The sequence below is a fragment of the Glycine soja genome, chromosome 8 (genome assembly GCF_004193775.1).
Source record: "Glycine soja cultivar W05 chromosome 8, ASM419377v2, whole genome shotgun sequence".
Taxonomy (NCBI): domain Eukaryota; kingdom Viridiplantae; phylum Streptophyta; class Magnoliopsida; order Fabales; family Fabaceae; genus Glycine; species Glycine soja.
The window spans coordinates 2,806,713-2,833,923 of NC_041009.1; the positions used below are offsets into that span (position 1 = coordinate 2,806,713).

The 27,211-nt window shown below is 33.1% G+C and overlaps 2 protein-coding genes and 1 pseudogene across 2 annotated transcripts; 1 reads left to right on the top strand and 2 right to left on the bottom strand.

The window, feature by feature from the left end:
* Positions 1-7,155: 7,155 nt before the first annotated feature.
* LOC114424731 lies at positions 7,156-9,683 on the bottom strand (annotated as a pseudogene).
* A 1,174-nt stretch (positions 9,684-10,857) lies between these two features.
* LOC114421147 (CRS2-associated factor 1, chloroplastic-like) lies at positions 10,858-14,668 on the top strand. The gene is made up of 5 exons (XM_028386959.1): positions 10,858-11,591; positions 11,671-11,798; positions 12,755-12,980; positions 13,139-13,266; positions 13,406-14,668. The coding sequence occupies exons 1-5, from the start codon at positions 10,925-10,927 to the stop codon at positions 14,426-14,428; spliced, it is 2,172 nt and encodes a 723-aa protein (XP_028242760.1). The 5' UTR covers positions 10,858-10,924; the 3' UTR covers positions 14,429-14,668.
* Positions 14,669-15,630: 962 nt separating this feature from the next.
* On the bottom strand, positions 15,631-18,517 carry LOC114421148 (sugar transport protein 14-like). The gene is made up of 4 exons (XM_028386960.1): positions 18,305-18,517; positions 17,012-17,334; positions 16,305-16,934; positions 15,631-16,220 (listed from the first exon to the last, which is right to left on the bottom strand). The coding sequence occupies exons 1-4, from the start codon at positions 18,444-18,446 to the stop codon at positions 15,780-15,782; spliced, it is 1,536 nt and encodes a 511-aa protein (XP_028242761.1). The 5' UTR covers positions 18,447-18,517; the 3' UTR covers positions 15,631-15,779.
* Positions 18,518-27,211: the final 8,694 nt, after the last annotated feature.

Below are 27,211 nucleotides of genomic sequence, written 5' to 3' on the forward strand. Positions count from 1 at the left end.
ACTTGTCCACACTAACCTGAATGAACCAAACATACACATGTAAGTTATTTAAACATTGTTATTAAAAAAAATTAACCTAAAAACATACCTTTGAAAATCCATCAACAAGTAGGGACAACTTTAATTGTTCAAATCTCTCTGTGCCACCGAAGAGGTTCATGTACTCATGCGACCACCTGCCAAGTTCTTTAAGCAATTCATTACGCACTAACGGCCACGAATCTTCCCCCATACCTAATAAAGCGCCAATGGACCGATATCCACAGTTACCGTCCGCTTTCACATCCACAACGTCACGAATGAAACCTTGAAAGAATGACGCAAATTGATCCAACATCGGGATGATCCTTGTTGGCTGACGCGGTTGAGAACATGATGCACTTCGTTTCACTGGAGAGTTGCTGCTTTGAACAGAATGAAAAGCATCAACATACTCCCAGTAAGACGGATCACGCTTTGTGGATGTTTGACTTCTTTTCATCGGTTTCTTCGGTGCACCTTTTGTGTTCACCTTTGATGGAGGAGGGCACATAGAGTTATGATCAGGGTATGCGATTTCTCGAAGTTTACTCTTCAGATTTACTTTGCCAGCCACATCAAGTTCATCAAACCTTTTAGATATGACCTCTATTTCTTCCTTGATGGTGACTTCCGTCTCACATAACCCTTGGTCTGAAAAGCAAAGTCTCCTCCAAAAAAGATGGACTGACTCCAATGGGATGCTGCTAGCAGTATACCTAGAAAGCTCACATGCACAAGGAAGCCCGTGCGTGCTTCTCATCACACAACCACAAGAAGAGAGATTGTTGCCGAGATAACGTAGACGGTCAATCTCAGAAGCAATCTGATTTAAAGCATCCCTCGAAACCATCCCAAGAAGCCTCTTGTATAAGGTTTTTTTATATACATGGCCAACCACATGCGTACTGGTTTCAAAGGATGCTTTAATTTCGACGTGTTGCAGCGTGATCATGTTGTTCATGGCATCCCAAACACTACATAGGTCTCCAACGCTATTTTGTAGTACTCTTTTGAGAGCCCAATGAGCTGATTCAACCCTACATTTAAAATACACAACAAACATGAAAATATACAACAATTAAATACCATTTAATATTAATCGTTACTAACAAATAAAATCAGTTGTTAATACCTGTTTGTTGTTGTGTTGCCTAGGTGCATGACCTTATTCGTCCATGCTGTAATAAATTTTTCCTTGTGGGGGATAATCCATGTGTCGTTAACATAGTCAACGAACATCGGCCAAGGCGAACAAGCAACTTGAAACTTCTGATATGACTCATGGAACTCGTATTCGGACGGACAATCAACCAAAGTACCCCAGTTATCCATTACATAGTCCCACGCATTTTTTTCCCCGATTAAAGATTTGCACTTCGCCTTCACATTCTTATCGATATGAAACCTGCACAACAAATTAGTAGACTCGGGAAACACAGTTTTCACTGCATTCATCAGTGCTAGGTCTCTGTCAGTGACAATAACAAGAGGGAGGCGATCGTGTCTTAAAAATAGGCCTCGAAATCGTTCCAAAGCCCATACAATATTATTAACACGCTCAGCCTCCAGATATGCAAACCCAGCAGAGAATGTCATCGCCGTTGGTGTCACTCCAACAAAGTCAAGTAGTGGGAGTCTGTACCTGTTTGTTTTGTAGGTACTGTCTATAAAAAACACCAGATGACATGCATTGCATAACTTTACTGCATCTGGGTGACACCAAAACAGATCACGCACCACAACTTCATCCTTCAATCTATGCCAATGAATGTATTGATCACGTTCGAGAAGCTTCATCAGATGCTGCATTTCGGTATCAGCTCCTCTTATTGAAGAACGATATGCACTTCTTGCATTGTAAATTTGCTTTATCGTGGTGTAACTGTCGACATTATGTTCCTTCAACGTTAGCAAGATGTTTTTCGGTTTCACCATCGACTTTGTCATATCAGCAATAATTTTCTTTTCTTCCTTAGTCAATCGCCCGGCGTATGGATGTCCAACTAAGGACTTCGCCAATTCATGATTATGAATCCCACAGATCAACTTCACCATCCAACCTTCCCCTCCACGCACTGGTTTCCCACGAAGCCTGAAGGGACAACCACATTTCCTACTCCCGGTGTCTTTTCTAACGAATTCTTTATTTCTACACTTGTACGTACCACTCCTTTCGCACCCAATTAACACAAATGAACTTCTTCCTCTGCTACCGGTCTCTGTGTCAGATCTCATAATCACTGCAACAAATCCATTTTCATGGGCAACTGTTCGAGCCCATTGCAAAACATCATCTCGAGTAGTGAATACCTACAACGCAACCCTAACACATTAATTTTCGTACAAACCATCAATTCAACCAATGACTCAAATTATCTATGATTACCTGAGATGTATTAAAAGCATTTGAACAATCGACATGTCGTTCATTCACTCCACATTCTTCTTGATTATCATAATCATAATCCATATCAACTTCTTGTGACATCGCAAAGTCATACCTCCATTGATCTTCGTCCATCTTAAGGACATATGCATCATACACAAGTACATTCAAATTATCATATAACCACATCCAAAAATTTACTACACCTTAAATAACAAACATATTAATAGGACATATGCATCATACACGACTATATTAAAATTATCACTATATTCTAAATTTATAACTACATTATTTACTTAAACTAAACTTATCACTATAATAAACAACTAATAAAACATTTTTGTACCATTATACATTTAAGTTACCTAAATCATTTAATATTATACCATTATACCTAATTAAATCAATAATCCACAACATATATAAACCAGAAATAAAAAAAAATTATAAAACAGAAATATATATACCATTATAAAACAAAAAAAATTATAATCCACAATATATATCATTATACCTAATTAAACCAATAATTCATTATTAACTAACAGAAATATATATAAAACAGAAATTAAAAAAATTATAAAACAGAAATTAATAAATTAGTAATAATTTAACATTCCGGAAGAAGTTCTTCCGGAAGTTACGAAGGCAAATTCCGGAAGAAGTGCTTCCGGAAACTATTTCCGGAAGACCCTCTTCCGGAATTGGGCTTCTTAACTTCCGGAAGAAGGTCTTCCGGAAGTTACGAAGCCCAATTCCGGAAGAAGGTCTTCCGGAAATAGTTTCCGGAAGCACTTCTTCCGGAATTGACCTTCGTAACTTCCGGAAGACCTTCATCCGGAAGTGGTCATTCCGGACCTTCCTCCTCCTGTGCCTAAAATTTCTTCCGGATACATTTTTTACTGTTTTTCTTCTCTAAAAGCTAACCGGAAAACGAAATAAACTTGTACCTCCGACAAAATAGGAACAACAGCCACTAATAAAACTTCAAATACGGAACACGGGACCACCAAATCTTCAAATACTTCACTTCACTGGACCACCAACAGACTGCTGAAGGGACCACCACCGAAACAAGAGCAAACGGAAGAAGAAACAAAGTAAACGGAAGAAGAAACAAAGCAAACGGAAGAAGAAAGAAAGAAAGCGCAGTAAAACACAGCCTGAAGACGTTAATTTAAAGAAATTTACACAAGGGCAAAATCGTCATTACGTACGCATTAAAAAAAAAAAAAACCTCCGGAAGAAGCTTCTTCCGGAAGTCTTCCGGAAGAAGCTTCTTCCGGAAGACACCGGAATTCTTCCGGAAGAAGCTTCTTCCGGAAACATTCCGGATGACGTTCTTCCGGAAATTGTCTGTGAGTTTCTCCGGAAGACACAAATTATTCTTCCGGAAGAAGGTTCTTCCGGAAACTTTCCGGAAAAATTATTTCCGGAAACTTTCCGGAAGAACCTTCTTCCGGAAGAATAATTGCTGAAGGGCAGTTTCGTCACTTCACTGTTTGCTGGGTGCCCCAGCAATAATGCTGGGTGCACGTAGCAACTCCCAAATAGTCCATGTCCCAAAATAGGCAAGCTATGAGATTATTAAAAGGAGAAGGGGTGTTAAATCGGATAAAGTTAAAGAAGTTGGAATGTGCTGTTGCCAGTTACTAAATAGCATGGCCCAAGCATATTATATAGCATTAAATGAGTGGAGCCATCCAATTTTTCATAAAAGCATAGTTTTGAAATATTAGTACCTCATCTTATTCACATTTACTCAAATTCAATGATTAAGGGAGTGAAAAGGTGTGCTTTCAATTATGGATTTATGGGGAAAATGTTACCACCCCATCTTCTCCGAATGCGGTATATTGTAAGACAAAATAAAACGTTGAGAGTCCGAACCAAAATAAATAAATAAAAATCCATTTGAGTACGATCAGGCTAAATAAATACAATCCTCTTCTGCGTATAAACAAAGGGTGAGAAAAACAAAGAAAAATATTATACACAGTATACGGATTTTTTTGTTTTATGGGTCTTTACTGCGAAACGTGGATGACTTGAGGAGAAGATTTAATTATATGGGCAATAGCATTCAGCAAAACATAGGTATCAAATGAGAGGAGCCACATGTTATTGTAATTTGTTTTTGATCCATAACACTGACTTATCTCATCTCATTCACATGCAATTCAGGTGCCACCCATACTCGTCAGTTCGGGATAGGGAACTTCTTCAGATATTACCGGTAATGTCATCTTCATTTTGCTGCTTTCTTTTCAAAAAATTTCATTATTTTTTTTTGTCAGCCTTTTTAGTTTTATTAAAAACTTTAAATGACCGAGGGTGATTTTTTTTATAAATAATATATATATATATATATATATATAGAATTATCACAAAAGACGAGACACAATGCAAAATATATCAAAATAGTCTAAATTAATCATAAAATTATAAAATACCTTCAAAATTGGTTCTTATAACATTTTTTCGGAAAATAATTTTAATTTATAGAAAACATTAAAATTATTTTTTAGATTTTTTTCCCCAAAATAATATATCTAGTTATGTTAAAGGCTTTTATATTAATTTATCTAATGATTACAAATATAATTTTCTTTTTTAAAAAAACACACAAAACGGAATCTGCTCTGGTTTTATGTGATATTTATTTTGATATACTATGAGTAAAAAAAATTATAACAAGTATACTTTTTTATATTATATAATATTGTCTCAACGTATTATTAGATGAGTTCATTTTTTCATATAGCTTTTATCATGATAAGAAAAATATTAACCTGATTAAATAATAGTATAGTAATAGTAATATAACTACAATCCTTTATGCTTTCCTCCCATAAATTTTCGAACAAATCAGTAGTTAAAAAAATGAATAATTTAATTGAGTTATCCGTTGATGACAAAGGCATTCATTGTTCGTCTAATCTCAAGTACTGCAGTAAGTGCGTGCCCACAACTTAATAACTGCAAATTCCATTTTCTATCCAACTTTGTGGTCTCATAGATCGATCATAAAGCCATAATCCCATCATGTTTTTCGTCGACACACTCGTAGGTTCAAATTATAGTTTCAATACAAGTTTATCACTTGTAAATTGTGCTTAAACTAAACAAGAAATCAAATCTGTTGTTATTTTGGAAAAAAAAAAACCCTTTTGATATCTTTCTCTTTTTCTTTTTTGGTGAATGTGTCATTTGGTGCTTATAGCCGGTACATTTGACAATCATTGTACATATCAAATTTTAGTTCTACACTCATAATTACTAAATTTTATACAATTTTTTAAATCAACACATCATTACGTCTTATTATAATTAAAACAAATTAAATTTTTTATCTTCTCTCAAACACATGTATAATCCTTGTTTTCCTAGAAGAAAAGGTAAAAAACTATGTTATTGCTACACAAGTTCTGCACATGCAATTTCACAATCACATATGAAACAATATGCATCGATGATAATGAAAGAGTATACATTATGTATTTTTACATGAGAATGGCCCTTGTTTCGTGGGCAAGTTTGTATTTGTACACAGCTAATCCTCTGTCTAAAGCAATGATGCAGTTTGGGCCACCAAGTAGTGTCCTTAACCCCTGAGTCGGTGGTGACTTACCTCATGTATTTCGTTTCAAATTGGACACTTTTAGTTTTTGTTACCAACCAAATGTTATTGGTCCAATTCACTAATGCTTCTGTAGTAGCCTTGTACGGTGCCCACCAACACACCCTTGCATTAAATATTTTACTTATTTCATTAAAATCACTTGTATAAAATATACATTTAAAAAATAAAAAACAATTTAATTAATAAAATATTGTTTTAATCATAATTTATAAGTATTATATTACATAAAGATATTTGAATATTAATTAACTAAATTAAAAAAACTAAAAGTTTTCCTTGGAATATTGGGAATAAAATCCTTGGATTTCAGTAATTCCTGCATTCCTGCATGCTAGAGATGAGAGAACAGTTTACACATTACTCCAACACATAGTAACTCTGTATAGCATACTATTCTAACTAGTTATGTTGATTAAGTAAAACTACTTTAATTAATCTCTAATGATGTGGTAATAATGGTGATAACATGCACAAAATAGAATGTGTTTTATGACTATATATGATCCCATTTGTGGACACTCTTTAGTTGTAAAGTAGATAAATAGGTGTTCATTAATTTTTTTTAATAAAAATTGATATCTAAAACACTGAGTACAAATTCCAAGTTCCTACCATAATCTTTCACGAGTTCTCATACTCAGAAATTACTTCTTTCACGTAACTCTTTTTGTCAGGTGCGCTTCTTCTTTCTAGTTCAGAGGACATTTTATTCTTAATATGAAAAATTAAAAAGTAGAAAACAAACTAAAGCAACTCACATTTAGAATCTCAATGATACTTGAAGTGAGTAGCATTGTCTTTAATTATCAATGACAATATTTGCTTGTTCATAAGTTGAAAGACTGCATGCTGAGAGTTGATGAATGGTGAATAGGATCATACACCACAGTAAGAGATCTATTATTTGGAATAGAAGACACAGTTTTGTAAATTCCACCTTGAATGGTATTGCCTATGGTCCTGGAAATATTGACATTAGATGTGCAGAGGAATTTTGCATCATAAAGTACTTTACGGCGATCACAACATATCCCATGACCCAATCCATGTATTGACATTCAATGCGAATTTTATGCCTAACAACAAGAACAAAATTTTAAACTTTCAACATACGGCCAAGAACAAAAATATAACCATTCCAACTTGTTTTGGGAAGGGTGAGAGGGTGTTATTGATTAATTATGATTTCTTTCTTATGCATTCAAGCGAAATATGGTACAGCATTTATACATACAGAACAATCTAAAACACTGAATACAAATTCCAAGTTCCTACTATATTCTTTCACGATTTCTCATTCTCAGAAATTCCCTCTTTTTTTTTCATAAAGCTCTTTTGTCAGCTTTGCTTCTGCTTTCTAGTTCAGAGGGCTCATATGCATCATCATCTCACCTTTATTTGGAACACTCTATTATACCAAATTAAATGAAGGGTTATGTGGAAGAGGTCATACTTCAAGGGTTTTACATGCCAAAAAAAAATGTTTCTGAGCCTTTCTAACTCCAAGTTGCAACTCGAGATACTTGTGACACTGAAAGAAGTATCTGTTTCAAGTTGGGAATATCTTTCTCTGCAAGGATTATTGAGAACACATCCCAATTTAAGACCTCAAAAAAATGTGGCACAAAATTGTCTGATATAATCACAGGTACACACTCCTAAAATATGGCTTCAACCATCCGTGGGCTGTTGACCTCATACCCTTTAGGGCATATGCAGTATTTGCTGTTCTTCATGTGATTGATATAATTCATTTTGCTTGTAACACCATGAGGCATTGGGCCATATATCTTCATATCAGGGTCTTTGTCCTTCCAGTGCTTTAGCAATATTGGATGCAAATAACCATGCATATTTCCAGCATGGAAAGCAAGAATGGGTCATTGGTGAGGAGGTTTTCCTCCCAGATCTCTCTGAGGATCTCTAACTGACCGGACATAAGCTTCCGGAAGAGAAACATCCCTTCCTATTTTAAAGCCTTGAGTCACATCAGCATTGCAGAGGGCCTTTATGCAGTATTCCATATGGTGTCTTGTTTCATATGGAGCCTGCAATAATCCAGTCATAAATCCTTTACAAATATGCACAAAAGCATAATGTTATGCTACACATGCACATGGGTGATTTGTTTACTGATATGCAAACTAGAGAAGATAACTAAGGATAATGTAACTGGGTAGAACACTTCATATAGGAGTGATCTGTTTCAGAACATGATGTCCATCAAAGGCTGCTATGTATACCCTTATATCCACAAAAATGGACATGATATAGATAGACAAGTTTGACTTCCTCAAAATGAATACTAAGACATTAAAGAGAAATTCAATTCAACTGTCATAAATATATCATGTTGGAAGGTTGGAACAGTATATGGTTCATGTGCAAGTAGAATTAAGGGGGAAAAATTAAAGAAAATACCCAATCATGGCAAGCAGCAAGAAAATGGTCAGCACCACCAGTTCTGTTGAAGTAATGGTATTTTTGCAGAAATTTTGTCTGTATAGTCCTTCAAAAACTGACGGAGATTTGTTCGATTATGAGAGTTACGTACATAAAGGGAGTGCTCTAACATACGTGAACTGAATGGCATATAAAATAGATGGGCCTTTGCAGGATCCTTCATTATAGGTTGATGAAAAATGGGTTTATTTCCATCCTTGTAAATATAAACTTTGAGTGTGCATTCCATGAGTTCATAACTCCTGCAAATCCAACAAGAAAAAAGTCAAATGATCTTGAATTTTGGTCACAATAGTAGTACAGACCCAAGTCAGATACGGAAGGACAAAGAAAAGACATGTAGGAGCAAACAAGTGAAGCCCAATATCATATATTTAGAGAAAAAACTAATGACATTGTGATTAAGGTACATTACAAAATTATCGTACCCTTAAGGGGAGTGGCCAGAGGTCCAGAGTAAAACGTTTAAATGGTCAATTAGAAGAATAAGGTGAATGAAAAACAAGCTTGAGTCAGGACACATGCATGTCAAGGAAGGACATACTTCATATTTCCTTTAACAACTCCATCAAGCATACCTTTTGAACATAGAAACCTTGCGAAAGAGAGGAGCATAAAGTTCTTTGTCATGTGTTACTATAGGAGCATGCTCAATCTCTGACCTCGCAGCAAGAATTTCCAGGTCAAGTTTGGATGACAACCTTGGTCTCTGCAACCAAAAATAGAACTCTAGATTGAAATAACCATAACAATAACTTGTCCAGGTAGCTAGCTCATAATTGACAGAGATATTAATATTAATACCATAGCACGAGCAGAAGCACGCTTGCGCACTAGAATACGGTTCATCTCCTGAAATAACGTTCTTGACTTAGGCGGCATCATACACCTCATCTTTCTCCTAGGAATACTCACTGCAGTACTGTTATCTGAAACATTACCTGTTGGTGGATTCCAAACAGTGAAATACTTTGGTGTTGAATGTAATGATGGAAATCTAACATTATCATCCTTTTGGGGCACTGAAGACCATGGGGCATTTCCATCTCCATTTCCATATGGAACCAATATTGACTGAAACAGTAAATAGTTAACAGCAAGTACCCCCAACAGAAAAAGTAATCTCCGGTTCCCCGTATGGCATAACTGAGATGATACCAAATCATTTCATTCTTCGAAAATTAGCTTCAATCTCCCCAACACTCAGCTGCATACAAAAGTTCTCAAATCACTGAAGAGTTGCAGAAGAAGGGCCAGAAAATTGTTGTGACTAAGATCAAATAATAAACGACTCTCACTATTTCTTAACAAGCATGGAACTTGAAAGCAAAGAGTTCAAAATTGACATTTGTTTCGTCTCTCAACATGGGGAAGTACAGTACTAACCTCACTACAGTGAAGACTGAATTCAAGCTCTGTCTTTCTCTCACCTTTCCTTTATGCTATATTTGACTTTATCAGGATCAAACACAGAATCTTTGCAAGATTCAATTATTAAAATTGGCAGTCAGATTTTCATTTTAAGATCTGATTTTTCTATAACCAGTGTTTTTCCTATAAAAATGTTTTTTTTCTATCATGAACGATAGTTTTTTTTTTTTTTTTTTACTTTTATCGTGCACGATACTCATAATAGTTTTTATTTCTATTTTTATCTTATATGATAATTTTTTGAGTTGGATTCATTTAAGAATGTCTATTTACTAGACCTATTATTATACATGCTTATGAATTTTCTTTTTAATTTCATTTGAGAGAAAAAAGATTTTTTTTATACAAGTAAAATCCAATAACTTAAATTAAGTTCTATCACTAGAATAAAAAATAATAAAAATTCTTAATATGATGTGACCCAAAAAAATATTTTAAGAATCTAAAATGAATTTTTTCAATAAATTATTTTTAAAAAATTTAAAGTTTTTAAAGATATTATGTTATTTTCAGGTATCTTAATAAAGGTAAAAAGGGACAATAACTAGTTAACTTGTAGTTAGAGAAATTAAATTCATGTGGCACTACCTTTTTGGCATGATGAAATAAAGATTAAAAAAAATAAGTTTAAAATTTGAATTAAATTAGTATTTGATAGTTTTATAATTTTTTAAGTTTAAAGTTCATTTTTAAATTAAACTTATATGAATTAGAGTATATATTAGTAATAAGTCTTTCGTAAGGTGGATATGACTGGGCTGATTATGTAAGAAGTAAGGTCTCTAAATTATTGAAAACACGATATTGTCTTTTGATTCTTACCAAAAAAGAAGTCTTTCAAAAATGCAAAAGAAGCACAACAAACGTGGAAAACGACGTCGCTTTTGTAATTCATTAAATTAGTGACGTCATGTCATCACCACACATACACACACTCCTGAAGAAATGCGAAGCACTTAATCTTGTTCTTCTTCACCATGGCTCTGAAGCTCCCGCACACTTTCCCCATCTTCGCCCCTTCCCTCGACCCCAACCCAAACCCGCCGCGCCAATCCTCGGAGCTCCGATTCTCTCGCTGGAACAACCCAGAAACTCGCTCCCCCAATGCCCGCCGAACACCCCGGCCCACCGGGCCTGCCAAAAGGTCCAAAAGCCCAGCAAGGCCCAAGGTCGACCGGCAATCGCACCCAGCGTTCAGGTTCTCCAACATCCCCAAATCGAAGCCGCAACGGGTATCCGGCGCCCCCGAAAACGTGAAAATCAGCGACGACGGACTCTCCTACGTTATCGACGGTGCCCCGTTCGAGTTCAAGTACAGCTACACGGAGACCCCGAAGGTGAAGCCAATTAAAATGCGCGAAGCGCCTTTCGTGCCGTTCGGACCGGACACGATGCCTCGGCCGTGGACGGGGCGGGCGCCGCTGCCGGCGAGTAAGAAGAAGCTGAAGGAGTTCGACTCGTTCGTGCTTCCGCCGCCGCACAAGAAGGGGGTTAAGCCGGTGCAGTCACCGGGGCCGTATTTGGCGGGGACGGGGCCGAGGTACGTGAAGTCGAGAGAGGAGATATTGGGAGAACCCTTGACGCAGGAGGAGATTCGTGACTTGGTTAAGTCCTGCATGAAAGCCCAACGCCAACTTAATATCGGTTCGTTTCTTTGTTTTGATTATTTGTGGTGGAAAGAAAGAAAGAAAATTCTTGACTGCATTGGTTTTTGCGGTTTTAGGTAGAGATGGTTTGACGCATAACATGTTGGATAATATACATGCTCATTGGAAGCGCCGGAGGGCTTGCAAGATCAGGTGCAAGGGAGTCTGTACTGTTGATATGGATAATGTCTGCCACCAGCTAGAGGTTCCATTCTTTTCTTTTCTTTTTTTTCTAAATAAATTATTTTAAATAGTTTTACATTCTCATCCGATAAGTGTGTTAATTTTAACAATAAATAGTTATCGATACGACTAGTTATGTTGGTTTTATTAGTCGTTTAGGAATGTTTGCTAGTTGTTAATTACCTATCGGCTCTAGAATAGGCTCTATCAATTAGAAATACTTCTAATGAAGCTTACCCAAACAACCCTTAAGCTTATTTTCTTATTTGCATCTTTTCCATATCAATCAATACAATGAGATACTTCTATGGAAGTCCTATCTTTCACTTGCATCTCTTCTCAAAATTCCGAATGTTATATACCTAACATTTTTTTATTGGTTGATAGTGTAAATTTTTGTACACTAATACTGTGTAGAAATTAAATTAAAAAAATGGTATGAGAAGTTTTGGAATAATAATTCTACAGAATGCTCCAATGTGGTTGTTGCTTCATTATAATGTTTTGCTTTTTCTTCTCTGTCTTTTTAAATAATCAAGTGGTAAGAGCAATATGGTTTAGCATGTGATGTTGGAGAAACTCCCATTCCTGTATGATGTTTGGAACACTTCTTTTGCTCATTGACAGCTTCTTTTCTTTGGTTTCTCTTAATGATCTGAAAAAGTCTCTTTCTTTTTTCTTTATGATGGGTTACTTCAACCTACTTTTGTGTATTGGCTGCTGTGTCCCTTGACATTCTTCATTCAAAAGAAGCCAATCATGTTTCGTTGTTGGCTAATGTTTCTCACATATTTCCATCTCCTCACGGATATCTCAAAACCCTCAATCACCACTATTAGGGTTGATGATGAAGGGTAGGGAAGGAAAGGAAAGATGATTTGGGAATTGTGAGATTTGTAGGGAAATGGAAATGTGCAAATAACATTGCTCTGCGTTATTATTTGTGTTCATCTTGACTCATTTAATCTGATTTGTCAGGAAAGGACAGGGGGGAAAATCATTCACAGAAAGGGCGGTGTGTTGTACCTTTTCCGAGGCAGAAACTACAATTATAAAACACGCCCACATTTTCCTCTGATGTTGTGGAAACCTGTGCCTCCAGTATATCCTAGGTTGGTTCAGCGAGTTCCTGAAGGTCTAACGCTAGAAGAAGCAACTAAAATGCGTCAAAAGGGAAGCACATTGATTCCCATATGCAAACTAGGTAATTTTTTAAGGATGTTCATTACAATTTAGCAATGAAGAATAATTAATGCTCTTCTGGCAAACTGGCATCTAGCTGTCTTTGTCTGTCTTTTTTTTTTTTTTTTTTCTGATACACATACTTAATTTTAATGCATTGGCTGATTTTCCTTGTTACAGGTAAAAATGGTGTTTACTGTGACCTAGTAAAAACTGTCAGAGAGGCATTTGAAGAGTGTGAACTAGTGCGTATAAACTGTCAAGGACTGAATAAAAGTGACTATCGAAAGATTGGAGCAAAACTAAGGGTATAACCAATTTTGCATCCAATGTTGAAGATCATGTGGACTCAGATTTTTGTTTGTTTTCTTTTGTTTTTTTTTTTATGTTAATTAATGAGGATGATATATTAAAATCTTTCTTTCATATCTATTCTTTTGACTGTAGGATCTTGTTCCATGCACATTGCTTTCGTTTGAATATGAGCACATACTTATGTGGAGAGGACCAAATTGGAAGTCATCTATACCAGATCGAGGAGATGACCGCAAGGAATCCAAACAAATAGAGGTTGACCATAAAAATTATAAACCACTGCCGTCAGAGGCCCTAGAATTCTCAGCACCGAGTCTACAAATGAACCCATTAGAGCATGAAAGCAATTTATTACATGACACTAGCATTTCCTCTATTTCAAGTGATGTGACTTTGGATAAGGTTGAGGTGTCATATCCCAATGAAAATAGCCACCAATCTATGTCTGGGGTTACTGAAGTTCCTTCACTTACAAAAATCTATGACGTTGAAACCACAAATGATTCCACAGACTCCTATGCTGAGCCAGAACCTCGCACAAGCCTCATTCCAAGTATGACCATACCACACTATGATAGCCATGCTGAATTCTCCTCGAAAGCTATGAGTGAAAGTCATGGAACTGAGCATATAATGGATAGCAAAAGCTGCAGTGATGGTCTTTCTGCTTCAATTTCAGGATCTCATGCAACGCTAGGAGGTAGTGACAATTCTACTAATGGCATGGTGGATTCTCATTCTAATAAGTTGCTAGATGCTTTGGGAGAAGAAGATGTCAGTCAGGCACCAAGGTCAGCTGCTCCTTCTATGAAAGCAATTTGGTTACTGTTGGAACAAGCTGTTGAGAAAGGCAGTGCTCTTGTTTTAGATAAGGATTCTTTGGATGCGGACAATATTTATCAAAACACAGTTGCCTTTGCCAAATCAGCTCCACCCGGACCAGCTTTTAGGAAAAACACAAAGGCTGTGTCTCAAAAGAATCCTAAGCAAGAAGGTTCAACTTTGGAGACTAAAGAAACTACCATTGATTCCATGAAACGGAAAAAGGAGAATAGTACTAAAATTCCTAGAAAAGCAAATTTTGATGACCAATTACTAAATGTTGTACCACAAGGAACATTAGGAGTTGATGAACTTGCTAAACTTTTAACATGATACTGGATGGTGTTATCAGAAGTTCTAGTGTCATTTTACTTGGTGGTGAGGATCGACTGGCAGAGAGGGGGTCGTTATAGCAGAGGTCAACTTGGATCCGAGCGAAGGGGATGTCCATTATTTTTCATCCATTTTGTAAAGTTTTTTCTAATTTATTGTTACTGTTAAAGTGGTAGATTCTGGTGTTTGTAAAATTTTTCTGATTTGTTGTTAATGCAAATTACTCTTTTGTTTTTTCTAGAACAATTTCCTTAATTTTTAAATGCTAAGACATCAAAAGTAGTATTTTCTTAATTTGTAAAGTAGTATTTTCTAGTAGCATTACAAATTTACAATAGATAAAAAAATATTTTTATATAATTAAAATTCAAAATAAATAATTTTTTAATATATAAATTATATTATAATTATGAATAATAATAAATAAATATTTTTAAATATATAAATTATATTTTTATTTATAATAAATAATTTAAATTGTTATATTAAGTTTTTTTAATTATTGACAATTTTTTAAAAAGAAATATAAAAAATAAATTTAGATATAGAGATGGAAGATTATAGATTAAAAGAGATAAACAATTTTAAAAAATAAAATATATAAATAAAGATAAGAAGTAAGTATTATTATATTAAGTATATCATAATTTTACGTTGTGCATAAATTGATTATGCTCTATTATGTATTAAGTATTATTATATACATTCATTGATATTAACAAAATAATAATTGTTTACGAAAAAATTGTTGTGCTGAACGCAAGACATTTTGGTGAGTTCTAATAATTGGTTGATTAAGGTGCATAAGTATTATAAATTCTGAATATTACATGTTTTTATTTTTATTTTTATCAATAATAATAATAATAAAAAAAAAAACATTTTCGTTAGTCCTGTGAAACACAGACACTTTGTGTGCAGCTGTGGAAAATGGGTCGCGGCACACACCGATTCTTGTTGACATGTCCTTGGTATTTATGGTTGGGACCATATACTTGCATTCTGGTTTTGGGGGTCATAATTTACGGTGTGTTACTCAAGTCTTAAGGATATTACAAATACCTTTTATGTTAATGTATTATTTAATAAAAAATATATTTAGTTATTATCTCATCTTATTTTATATCTTTTGTACTCTAAATATAACCTTGATGGCCTTCTTTACAGTAGGAAGTTCTCATCGCCGAGGGAAAGAGATTCAATGAATATAAAAAACAAGAAACCATATTTAAAAGAAATGTCCTAACAGATTTATTTTTTTGACAAAGCTGCAAGTAAGAAATAATTGACTCCAAAATAAAGAAAGAGAAACAAAAAACCTACACTTGTTCAATCTATTTTGTTGAGAATTTTAAGCAGTCCCCTTTGATGTCTCTGGGTCTTGGTCAGTTACAAATCTCCTCCAGAACCAATGATTCTCAAAAAGAAGATAAATCTCCTCAATTGGAACTTTCTTGGTTTCGGGCAAAAGGAAGAAGACAAAGAAGCTCATGAAGATAATTAAGGAAGCAAAGAGCAAGAAGATCCCAAATTTGAGGTGGCAAAGTGACATGAGGAACAATTGAGCAACAAGTGCAGTGAAGATCATGTTGACACAGACCACAATACTCTGTGCAGATGATCTTATCTCTAATGGGAAGAGCTCACTGGGAACCAACCACCCAAGGGGACCCCAAGATCTCCCATATGCCAAAACGAACAAGAAGATCACAACAACCAGAAAGGCACTCACTCCTTTCCCAATTTCTTTGCCGTGCCCAAAGTTCACAGCCAAGACTGCACCTGTAATAATCTGCAAAGCAAAGAATAAATCAAAAAGTCCAATTAGCAATTCCATTAGCTCTATCAAACTCGAGGAATATAAACATGTAGTTACCATGCAGCATATCATTTCAAAGCCAGCTTCCAGAAAGAATTTTCTTCTACCATACTTGTCAACCAAAAACATTGAGATGACAGTGGCAACAAGAAGAGCCCCATTGGTAATAAAAGATGAAAACAGTGAAGCATTGGCACCAAAGCCCAAGCTCTGAAAAATGACAGGGGCATAGAAGAGGATGGAGTTATTGCCAGTTAGCTGCTGGAACGCTGGAATCCCCAATGCACCTATGATCAGTTGTGGCCTGTACTTCCTCTTGAGGAGTGTCCTAAACGGGCTCTTAACAGCTTGTGCTTCTTCACTGGCTTCTTTAAGATCCTCAAATTCGGCTTCAACGTTCTCGGTACCTCTAATTCTCTGCAATACTTGTTTTGCTTTATCCAACCTTCCTTGCTCCACAAGGCTGTTTGGTGTCTCAGCACAACAAATACCTCCAACAAGCATTGCAAATGCTGGAAGACCTGCCAAACCCAGAGATATCCTCCATCCATAGGGATGGATTTTTTCAGTAAAGTAATTCACTAGGTTTGCAATTAAGATTCCAGCACAAGTTGTGAACTGAAACAGTTGGTTCACTGCTCCTCGGTTCTTAGCTGGAGCCATTTCCGAAAGATACAATGGAACAGCCTACACAATTAAGAATAGTAGTATCAGAAACAAGAACAAAAATCAATGACTAAAATGAGTCTTATAATTTGACTTACTTGGTTGCCAAATCCAATGCCTCCACCAAGAAGGACTCTGCCAATAATTAGCATTGCAATGTTCTTGGCTGCGGCATTGAGGATAGCCCCAGCCAGGAAGCTAAGGGCTCCCACAATGATACTGGCCTTTCTTCCCTTCTTTCTTGTCAAGAAGGAAGCAAAGAATGTCATGACAAGTGCTGAGAAATAAAGAGATGATGTAAACAGTGTCAGCACTTGGTCGTCATATTTACAATAGTCTGTTTCATGCAGATGCATCTGCTTCCTTCTGTAAACCTTTGGGAAGAATTCCTTCAGGAAATCATCCATTGAAGTCACCCCACCTGACACATCACAAAGGCACTTCAATTTAAAATTCACAATTTTTTTATAAATATAATATTCACGGGAATTAGAGGGGATTGAACATATGCATAGCATCATGGGAATTGCTTGCCTCAGAATGGTTCTGCAAAATCTTTTGTGAATTTTCTTATTTCTATTGCCTAATAATAATCAATTCAATTATAATAAAGTAAAATGTAAAAAACAAATATATTATCGTTTGATTATGAATTTGGACATATAATTAAAAATTATTAATTTTTACAATAATTATTTTAAAATAATAATTAGGATAATTTTAAATTAATTGATAACATACAAAAATTATACTCAAATTCAATAATAACAATAATAATAAATAAATGAATAAGTAAAAGAACCAAAATGCAGAAGCAGTGTCTGTTTCATCTCCTGAAGAATTGCAGGGTATCATGACTTCAAAGAAGTACGAAATTCCAGCCGCGATTCTCGGCAACAGTTACACATGACATTGACTTGGAATATAGCATATGCCTAGCTTGCTGTTGCTGTTTTATCATCGTTTCCAATATTTATAACAAAAAAACAAAATCCACCATTTTTTTTTTCACAACAACGCTACAGAGGACGAAATTAAAGGCGTGCAACTTCTAATTCGCTTTTAAAAAAGAATTAACCATCAAACGTAGGACATATAATCTCACATATTCCTCTTCATTAAAAACAAAAGCCATCGATATTTTTAATTCTGAAGGATTATAATAAAATCTATATATATATTTCGAGTACCAACTTATCATTGTCATCGTGAAGGAATTTAAAATGTTTTGCTTCGATGTATGAATGTAATCAAGAGGCGTCGGAAATCTCAAAGAAAAAAATGATGAAACAAATCAAAGTAGCAATCGGCATTAGATCGGTGAGCTACAGTGACATAAAAATGAAATAGAATAGAACATATGGAAATGATGAGAGAAAGAAATAGAAAACCTGAAACACCGAGATCATAGCCAAAGAGAGAACCGCCAAGGGCCCCAACGAAGCATGTATAGACGAAATACCAACTGAACTTGTGCTCGTAAAGATGAGCCCTTTTTCCTGGTCCTCCAATCTCTACTCCTCCACCAGCCATTCTCTGTTTCAAAAGAGAAAAGGGAAAGGTCCACCAAACACAGCCTTACAGGTTACACATACAGAACTCCAGTTCAGAGGGACTTATATAAAATGTCAGAGTCAACCACCCTAGGTCATCAATTGTAGTATTTTATTTCTTCTTTAAATTAAAATACAAAAATAAATATATACTAAAGTGGTTTTTAGTTGTTTCACTCGTTTGATCAATCCTATTTTGTCTCGAATGGATAATGTCAAATCTCAAATGACAGCAGACCACAGTTGTTGCGTTGGAAACACCAGGATAGTAACAAATAACAAATTAAATTACTCATCGGGTGCTAAATTTTCCTAGATATAATTTAATGTACAATCCCTGCGTAATCAAACTTTCATTTAATGTTTCTCTATTTTACGATTTTTTTCCTGTTTAATCATGACATTACTTCTTTTTTTTTTCTTTTGTTATAAATTATAAAATATGTTAATTGAGTTAAAATCACTAGGCACAAAATTTCAAACTATGCTGTAGTAGTGTCGATAAAGACAGAGAAGAGTCAGATTTGAGTGTGGATTTATCAATATGAACAGAGAGAGTAGTCCAGTCAGAATGTCCAATCTTATCCCGTCGTATGAAATACGTAGTAGTGTATGAATATGGTTTGTGCCAACTTGTCAATGAAAATGCATCCTTTGTCTAATACGGTGGCTACGCTGTCAACAATTATACATGTAATTTTTTTTTTAAATAGTCAACTGTTGTCTGACAATGGGGTGTTATAATTAGTGTATTACAATAAAGGATGCAATCTAGATAATGATAGGAAAAATAATTAAAATTCGTCGGAAATCCAAAATCTGTGAGATATTTAATTCATCTAATTTAAAAAATAGATTATTATTACGAAATAAATGAGAAATTAAGTCAGATTTACCTCTAGTTTGAGTAGATAAATAGATGATGAAATCTGGTGATAAAAAATTGTGTAATATTTCATCTTGTTCACGTGTAAAAAAATGATTTATTTAATAAAAATATTTATGTTCCATATTTTTGTGTGGAAAATTTTATTAAATAAACTAATAGGTTCATAGACATATGTGATCTATGACCCACCATAAAAAAAATTACACATAGTATTTAGATATAAATTGTTATTTTTTTATAATTAACTAGTATTTTAGTATGGTCATCACATTAGATACATATTTGTTTTTGTATAAATAAATTTTATAATAAAAAAAATTAATATATAAAATTATATTTTAGATTTTTGATGAATAATTAAAATTATGACAGAAAGTTATTTTGTTTATTGATTTTATAAAAAAAAGTTATAAAATTCAATTTTGATATAGAAATAAAATATGGAAAGTTGAAAGAGATAAAGAAAAATAAATGTACAATAAAGATAAAAGAAATGAAGTTTGAGATGAGTGCGATATAATTTGTTGGCTAATTACAAGAGTACCGCGTGAAGTACATTTCTAAAGAAGGGAAAAAAGAGAGAGTATTTAATTAAGAGAGTAAGGTGAGAATTTCTATCCAATTTGTGGATTATAATTTATATAATATAAGAGAAGGTTGTATTTTTTTGGTTTATAAAGAGTAGGGGTTTTTTTTTCAATACATTTTTTATTTAATTTTTATAGCTTTATGTTAATATATTATTTAATATCCTCTCTATATAAAAGAAAATAGTTGTATTGAGAGCTATTTTTAAGAAGAAATAGTTTTATATGTCAAAATATAAAAAATTCAGATTATCTATTAGTTAGTTTTAAATTGCACAACCATAAGTTGATAACAAACCTAATAAAATTGTGTTCGCTCAAAATCCATAAGAGCAATTTGGTAAAATTTTAAAATTAAAAAAATGTAAAGTTTTTTTAATTAATTAATATTATATTAAAAAATTAAAAAGATAATTATTTTTGAGACAATTTCTTTCTTTTTACATGACGATAATTATGAAGTAGATTTAATATTAAACAAAATCTCATGCTATAGTTTCACTAAGGGTGCCTAGCTAATTTTATTTTTTTCAGTTACATTTTTTTATTCAGAGCCTAGCTAATTTAGTTGGGCTGTTGGGTCAATATCAAATTTCATACAACAATAAAACATATTAAAGAGATATTATGAAAGAAGTATATTAACAGCATTCGTCAAAATGGGAGGGAGAGAAGTGTGGCCTCTTGCATGTTAAATTGTCTTAGGGAAAAGAAGTGCATATCTTGCACTTTAAGTTTTTTTTGCAACCTTTGTATTGTAAATCTAACAAATAGTTATATGTTCAAAATATTTACTTATTAGTAATTTTATTTATAATATAAATTATATATTAGAAAATATTTATTTATTAAAAATTTAAATTATATAAAAATAAATATTTATTATGTGCATTGCACAAACTAAAATACCAGTTTTTAAAAAATTGAAAACGATTCTAATTCAAACTAATAAATAAATTAAATTATATTTAATTTTAAAACTAAACCACATAAATATGAAGAAAACGAAATAATTTAATAAGACGATTTAAATCGATATAGATATAATTTTATCCGTGAACACTCATAACACGAAGTCTTCGCAGTGCATGTTCCTAAATTTCGCTGATGATATATTATTATATACTAGTATTTATAAGCACAATGTTATTGTTCAAGAAAATTACGGATGACTTTGGACAGTTTGGCATTGGATCATTGATGTGACTTGTCAGCATCTAATAAAAATAAAACAAAATGCAAAAATATTTGAATGGACAACTGGAATAATTAAATATTCACGTATGTTTCTAGATAAAATAATATGTATCGAATATTTAATATGATTGATAATTATTATCATACAATTTGGGAGTTGACTTATTTCTTGTATTATTGATTTTTTTTCATTTTTTCATTTTTTTTACATTAAAGAGTCGGAAACAATAGAAGTATTCTCATTTTGGTTTTGACAACACTATCATCTCACATCATATCTTTATTTATTTATTTTGTTGAGAGGGCAATTCAGTTAATTTAAAAAATGTATGAATTAATATAAATTTTTTGATATTTTTTTAATTCCTATAGATAATAAAAAATAGAACCAGGACCTTTCTTAATATATATATATATATATATATATATATATATATATATATATATATTACATAAAATCATAATTTTTATGATCTCTTTTATACCTGTATTCCCTTCATTATTAATGGATTAATTCTATTTATTTTTTAGATCACGTGATAGACATATAATCTTTTTTAAAATTTAATCTTGAAATTATCTTCGTCTCGTTCCTTCATTTAAAATCTCTGTATTTTGTATACCATTGTTTAATCTTTATAAGTCATTTTGTTGTTGAATGCAATAAAATTGATGCTAGTTTGTTTTTGTGGGTAGAAGAAGTGCCACACTAGTAATGACAGATGAATATAGAGCAGCCCTAGCGCCAAATCCCAAAGTCTGGGCACAGAAGAGGATGGAGTTGTTGCCAGTCAGCTGTTGGAATACAGGAACGGCCAAGGCACCAATTATGAATTGGGGTCTGTTCTTTTTTAGGAGGAGGTTCTGGAATGGGTTCTCCATGGACTTTGCTTCTTTGCTAGCCTCAACAAGATCTTCGAATTCAGCATCCACATTGGGGGTACCCCTAACTCTCTCCAATGCCTTGTTCCACAAGACTGTTAGGTGTCTCTCCACACAACAAACCACCAAAAAACATGACAGTCGCAGGGACTGTGGCTAAACCAAGAGACAATGTCCACCTCCATGTATGAAGTTTCTCAGTAGCATAGTTCACTAGGTTAGCAACCAAAATTCCCAAGCAAGTTGTCAATTGAAACTTCATCCATAGGGGTACAAGTACAATGGAACAGCCTAAACAATAAGAAGAAGAATAACAACATAATATACTAAGTTAGTAACATAACATTTCATGAAAAATCACAATAAGAAGAAGAATAACAACATCTTTGATGACAATATGTAATTAAAATCACAAATGTTGTCAATGCATATATTATTGTATGTATTTTATGTTTATTTTTTAAAAATTGTTCGAATAGAAAGGAGAGATTCAAAGTGTCCACCACATCTTTGATGTAAAATGTAGGAGACTCCTGTAGTAGAATTTAGGCCTCCATTTGCTAGATGTGCCCTTGTTAGAGCATTTGGTTATCATAATTTTATGGGGCCTTTTAATTTCATATAGATTTAAACACTCTATATGAAATTCACTTTAATGTTAAAATTGTTATTAAAATGAATAATTAACTTAATTTTATGAGTCTTATAATATTTAAAAAATATTTTATTTATGGTATAAATTTGTTAAATAACAATGTTTTATATAAGCAATATTATATTATTTGCTCCAATAGAAAAAAGTTTAAACAAGGTTACTTAAAGTTAAATAATTAACGTAAACACTCCTGGAGATACTTTAGAGTGTTATTATCACTTTGGGCTGATTGTATGGGAATTAAATTTCCAGGTATATGTAGGGTCTCTTGTATCTCTACATATAAAAAAAAAGAGAATAAATAAATAAATCAACGTGAAGAGCAAACTAGCAAATTTTTTGCCCCAGCTTTAATTTGCTTCCCAAACCAAAGCCACGCATATTATTTCCCTCCTACACTTAAAAAAAAAAAACAAAAAAAACCCAATATTATGATGAGGATTGAGGAGCAGTCTGGAATGGGCAACTAGGAAGACAAAGACAGCATGAGAAAATCACTTTAATTTAATATACTAATTATTATATTAAATTTAAACTGAGTGTACTAATTAATTATTCAATATAAATATAATTCTATTTTTAATTTATTTTGACAATACAGTATTTTTGTCATATTTATGTTAAATAGACTGCATGACATATTTATATTAAATAAACTAGATGATGTAGTAGTTTTGTTGTTTGTGTATTCTCGTAAGGTCAAGGTTCAAATCTGAGAACTGACAATAATTTGATTTATTCAGAAAAAAAAATTGATTTCCTACATGTTGGATCTTAGGTTAATATATGGATCAAAATCTCATATAGAGCTTAAAAACTTGAACAATTAAAAATTGACCGTCAACATTTCAACGTCACATCAAGCCTTCATAAAACCTTAAATATCAAGTTAATAAATAAACTAAAATTACACATATTAAAAATGCAAACTAAAATCAATCAATAGAAATTTCAGAAACAAAGATTTAGAAAGAGAATATCAGTAATACTATCTTTTTTGATATTTTCTTTTAAATACTCTCCTTGTGATTGACTTAAATTTTTCTTTAATAAATTCAATCAAATCTTATCTTTTTTCTGTGCATAGAACAAGTTTTGTCCCATGTATATTTTAGTTGTATCCAACAACTTACTACTTAATATCTTTTTTCCTTTGACAAAATGTAAATAAAATAAAAAATGTTCAGAAACTGAGTTATGTATATAAAATAGAAGCCAAAATTTCTCATGTAATAAAATTGAACTTGATACTAAAATAACAAAATGCTGAGAAAATCTTTACATTCTTTCAAGCGAAGTAATCTTTTAACACATTCCTTTCATATGTTACTACTAGTGTTATTTAGAGTTGAGCAGGGGCTGCAGAACTGCTATTTGCTGTCCCGAAAGCTGCACTTCCCTCCCCATTGACCTGTCATTTGCAAGCAAGCCGAACAAACTCTTTAGGAGTCATGTGAGAACCATGACATGCACAAACAATCCTAATTTGATTAGTATTGAATCTGTAAGTAACACCAGATATTGTCCTACCAGTTGGGCCTGAACCTGTGGTGGATACCCAAGGTAGGTTTGGCCTGAAAGTAACATTTTTCGTTTTACTTCTGTCTACTTATCATCCTGATTTGAACAATTTTGTTGCTGTTTGCAACCCAAAATCCTCTCTCACTTAAATTCAAAGAAGCACTCTCTTTGGCTTTCATTAAAGAAGTTCTCCTCGGGTATTAAAGAATTAAAGAATGGATTCTATGTGTTTCGTTAACTGAATCTGATTTCTGAGGAACAACATCAAACTTGCTCTTGAAGTCACCAACCATACTGTTGTTTTTAAAAATATCTTCTGCTCTAGCATCCTAAGAGCTGCTGTTTTGACTCTTGGGTTTGACAGATGAGCCACCAAACGATAGATCCAACATTAGCTAGCTCAAATCCAGTCTCGTCCTCCCTGTTGTAATATTTAAGCCAATCAAAACAAGTCAGACCTAATCTCTTCCCAGCTTGGTAATCAAATGTCTCATGGTGACACCATCTTACATTTTGTATCTGCCAACGAACAGCTACATCCGTATGAAGGAAAATAAATTCCTAACTTCAAACTACTTGAAACCAACAATAAATTTAAGAAGCACAGGTATGACACATTAACACTGACAAAATGGCAGGGAAAACACTAGATACTATAATTACAAGAAAAAAAACACATCTTAAAGATATAAACAGAGCCAAACACCAGCACATGTGATCCAAATATAAGCATTAAACTTGTAGTCATTCATGGTACATATTTTAAAAACTAAAACTAAAACCACACATTGATATTTTAAAAGTTAGCATCATAAATCATCATGAATAACACAATACATCCTCTTTTCTTTTTTTATCAGACGCAATACATCCTCTATGTATTAATATAATAAATAATTGAAAAAATATAAAGGTGAAGAATTGCACAAGCACAGTGGGAATATATGGCATGAAACCGACAAAGCAAAAACCAAAATAGAGTAATTGAACTTCAATGGCGCTTGAAAACCAAACAATTTGCCGAATTTGGGGGGGGAAAAAGAAGAAGACTCACGTGAATTCAGGTGCAAATCTTGTCCTTCCCTAACTGAAGCTATGCTTGAAAGTTTGTGAGAGGTGCATGTTGGGGAAGCGAAACTGATGGCGGCAAAAAATTAAGGAAGGAAATTTTTTTCAATGATGTGTGAGGAAAAGCAGCCAGTTTGAATATAATAATTGACAGAGAAGCCAGGATCAAACCCTAGGTCGTCAAATTCATTTTGAGAGTGGTTGAGTATAATATAGCTAACGGAATTTGTATAAAACTACAAATGATGGAGATAAATACTCAATAATAAATAAATGAATATTTGTTTCATAAAAATAAAAAATAAAAAAAAGTTTGCGCACATGCTTCTCGTGTTAATTCCATTGTTTTGTTTTATAAACTAGAGATTTTTTATTTGATTTGTATTAATTTTTTAATTTTAAATATTTTTGTTATGTTGATGATAATGGTGTTTTGTAATGCAAATATCTGTTATTATTTGAAGCCAAATTATACTTTTAAATTTTAATTAATTATACTGGTCAACACATTTCTTTTTCTAGCTTAATTAGCAAATTTTTATATAAATTTAATTAATAAATTTGAATTTGAGTATTAAATATATAATTATATTAAATATTAAATACTCGAAAAGACACTGTTATTCCATAGTAATCTATTTGACTCATAAATCATGACTTTGAATTTTGGGGCCAAACTTTAGGTTTTTTTTTTATAAAAAATAATAATAATGTAACACAATAAATTATTAATCTCTTAGCATTTATATTTGAAAAATCTCTAACAAAAGTTTTATAATTGAATAATTCAAATATTTTCTTATGAAAAAAAAGTAATTCTGATATTTTATTCATAATAACTTTTTGGCAAAATAACTCTATTAAGATATTTTTTAATTAGTATTATTATGTAAATGTAATGCATGTACATTCATTCATGTTGATTTATAAAGTTTTTTTCACGTTATATTTGCATTAACCCACAAGAATTATATGAGTAAATAACCCAACAATGAAATATCATGCAATTCATGTTCTCCATGTTTTTAATTGAAATTTGTGTGATTTTACTTTTATTTAAATACGTCAGTGTAGGAAACATGAGCAAGAGAGTGCAACAACATTTGAATAATAATAAAAAAAAGTGTTTTCTTAGCTACAAGACCCAAAAGAAGCCCTAAAATGACAAGACAAAGTCAGAATCAGAATGATACTTGCAGATGAAACTTATATCCTGACGGTTTGTTTTCTGTAAGTGTAACTTATAATGACCTAGTTACCAATTATGTATCTCAAATTCAGAATATTCAGGATTCGAATCCTATTCTTAGTAAATTTTGGAACAGTGCTGTCCCGATAAAAGTGCTTGTTTTTTCTTGACGATTATTTTTGGATCGATTGCGAACTCGTGAACAACTTAACAAGAGAAGAATTCTCATTTTGAATGTTTAGCAATCATGTTATTTCTGCAGAGCAAGTTTGGAGGAGACGGCTGAACATCTATTTGGGCAGTGTAGGTGCAGTTCTTTAATTTGACAAAGAGTTTTTGAATGACTGGATATAACTGTTGTTATTCCCAACGATTTGCAAGCCATATACAATCTGTTTGGTTCACTTGTATTAGGGGAAAAGGTGAAGAAATGGAGATATATATTTAATATGACATTACACCTGCTGGTGTAATGAAATCATATTTAAGGGTCACACTTTTGATGGTGGTAAGCTTCTTGAAGGAATTAAGATCAACTAATAGGAATGATTTCTTTATAAGAAACAGAATACTGATATGATCTTCTTCTCTTCGTGGATGCTTAATCCGCTACTCTGTTTGAACTCATGAATAGATTCGTACTATTTTTTTGCATTTGGATAAGCTTTAAAGGTAAATGCATTTATTCCACTTGTACATACTTTGCAGTACTCCTTCTACTTGCATATCCTTTTGGTAACACACAATATACTAATTT

What these genes read in the sequence shown, in the direction of transcription:
- LOC114421147 (XM_028386959.1), top strand. Translation starts at nt 10,925, where the DNA reads ATGGCTCTGAAGCTCCCGCACACTTTCCCCATCTTCGCCCCTTCCCTC. An exon ending in ATGTCTGCCACCAGCTAGAG is followed by an intron (nt 11,799 to 12,754) that starts GTTCCATTCTTT and finishes CTGATTTGTCAG; the next exon opens with GAAAGGACAGGGGGGAAAAT. An exon ending in GATTCCCATATGCAAACTAG is followed by an intron (nt 12,981 to 13,138) that starts GTAATTTTTTAA and finishes TCCTTGTTACAG; the next exon opens with GTAAAAATGGTGTTTACTGT.
- LOC114421148 (XM_028386960.1), bottom strand. Translation starts at nt 18,446, where the DNA reads ATGGCTGGTGGAGGAGTAGAGATTGGAGGACCAGGAAAAAGGGCTCAT. An exon ending in CTATGATCTCGGTGTTTCAG is followed by an intron (nt 17,335 to 18,304) that starts GTTTTCTATTTC and finishes GTGATGTGTCAG; the next exon opens with GTGGGGTGACTTCAATGGAT. An exon ending in GCATTGGATTTGGCAACCAA is followed by an intron (nt 16,935 to 17,011) that starts GTAAGTCAAATT and finishes TTAATTGTGTAG; the next exon opens with GCTGTTCCATTGTATCTTTC.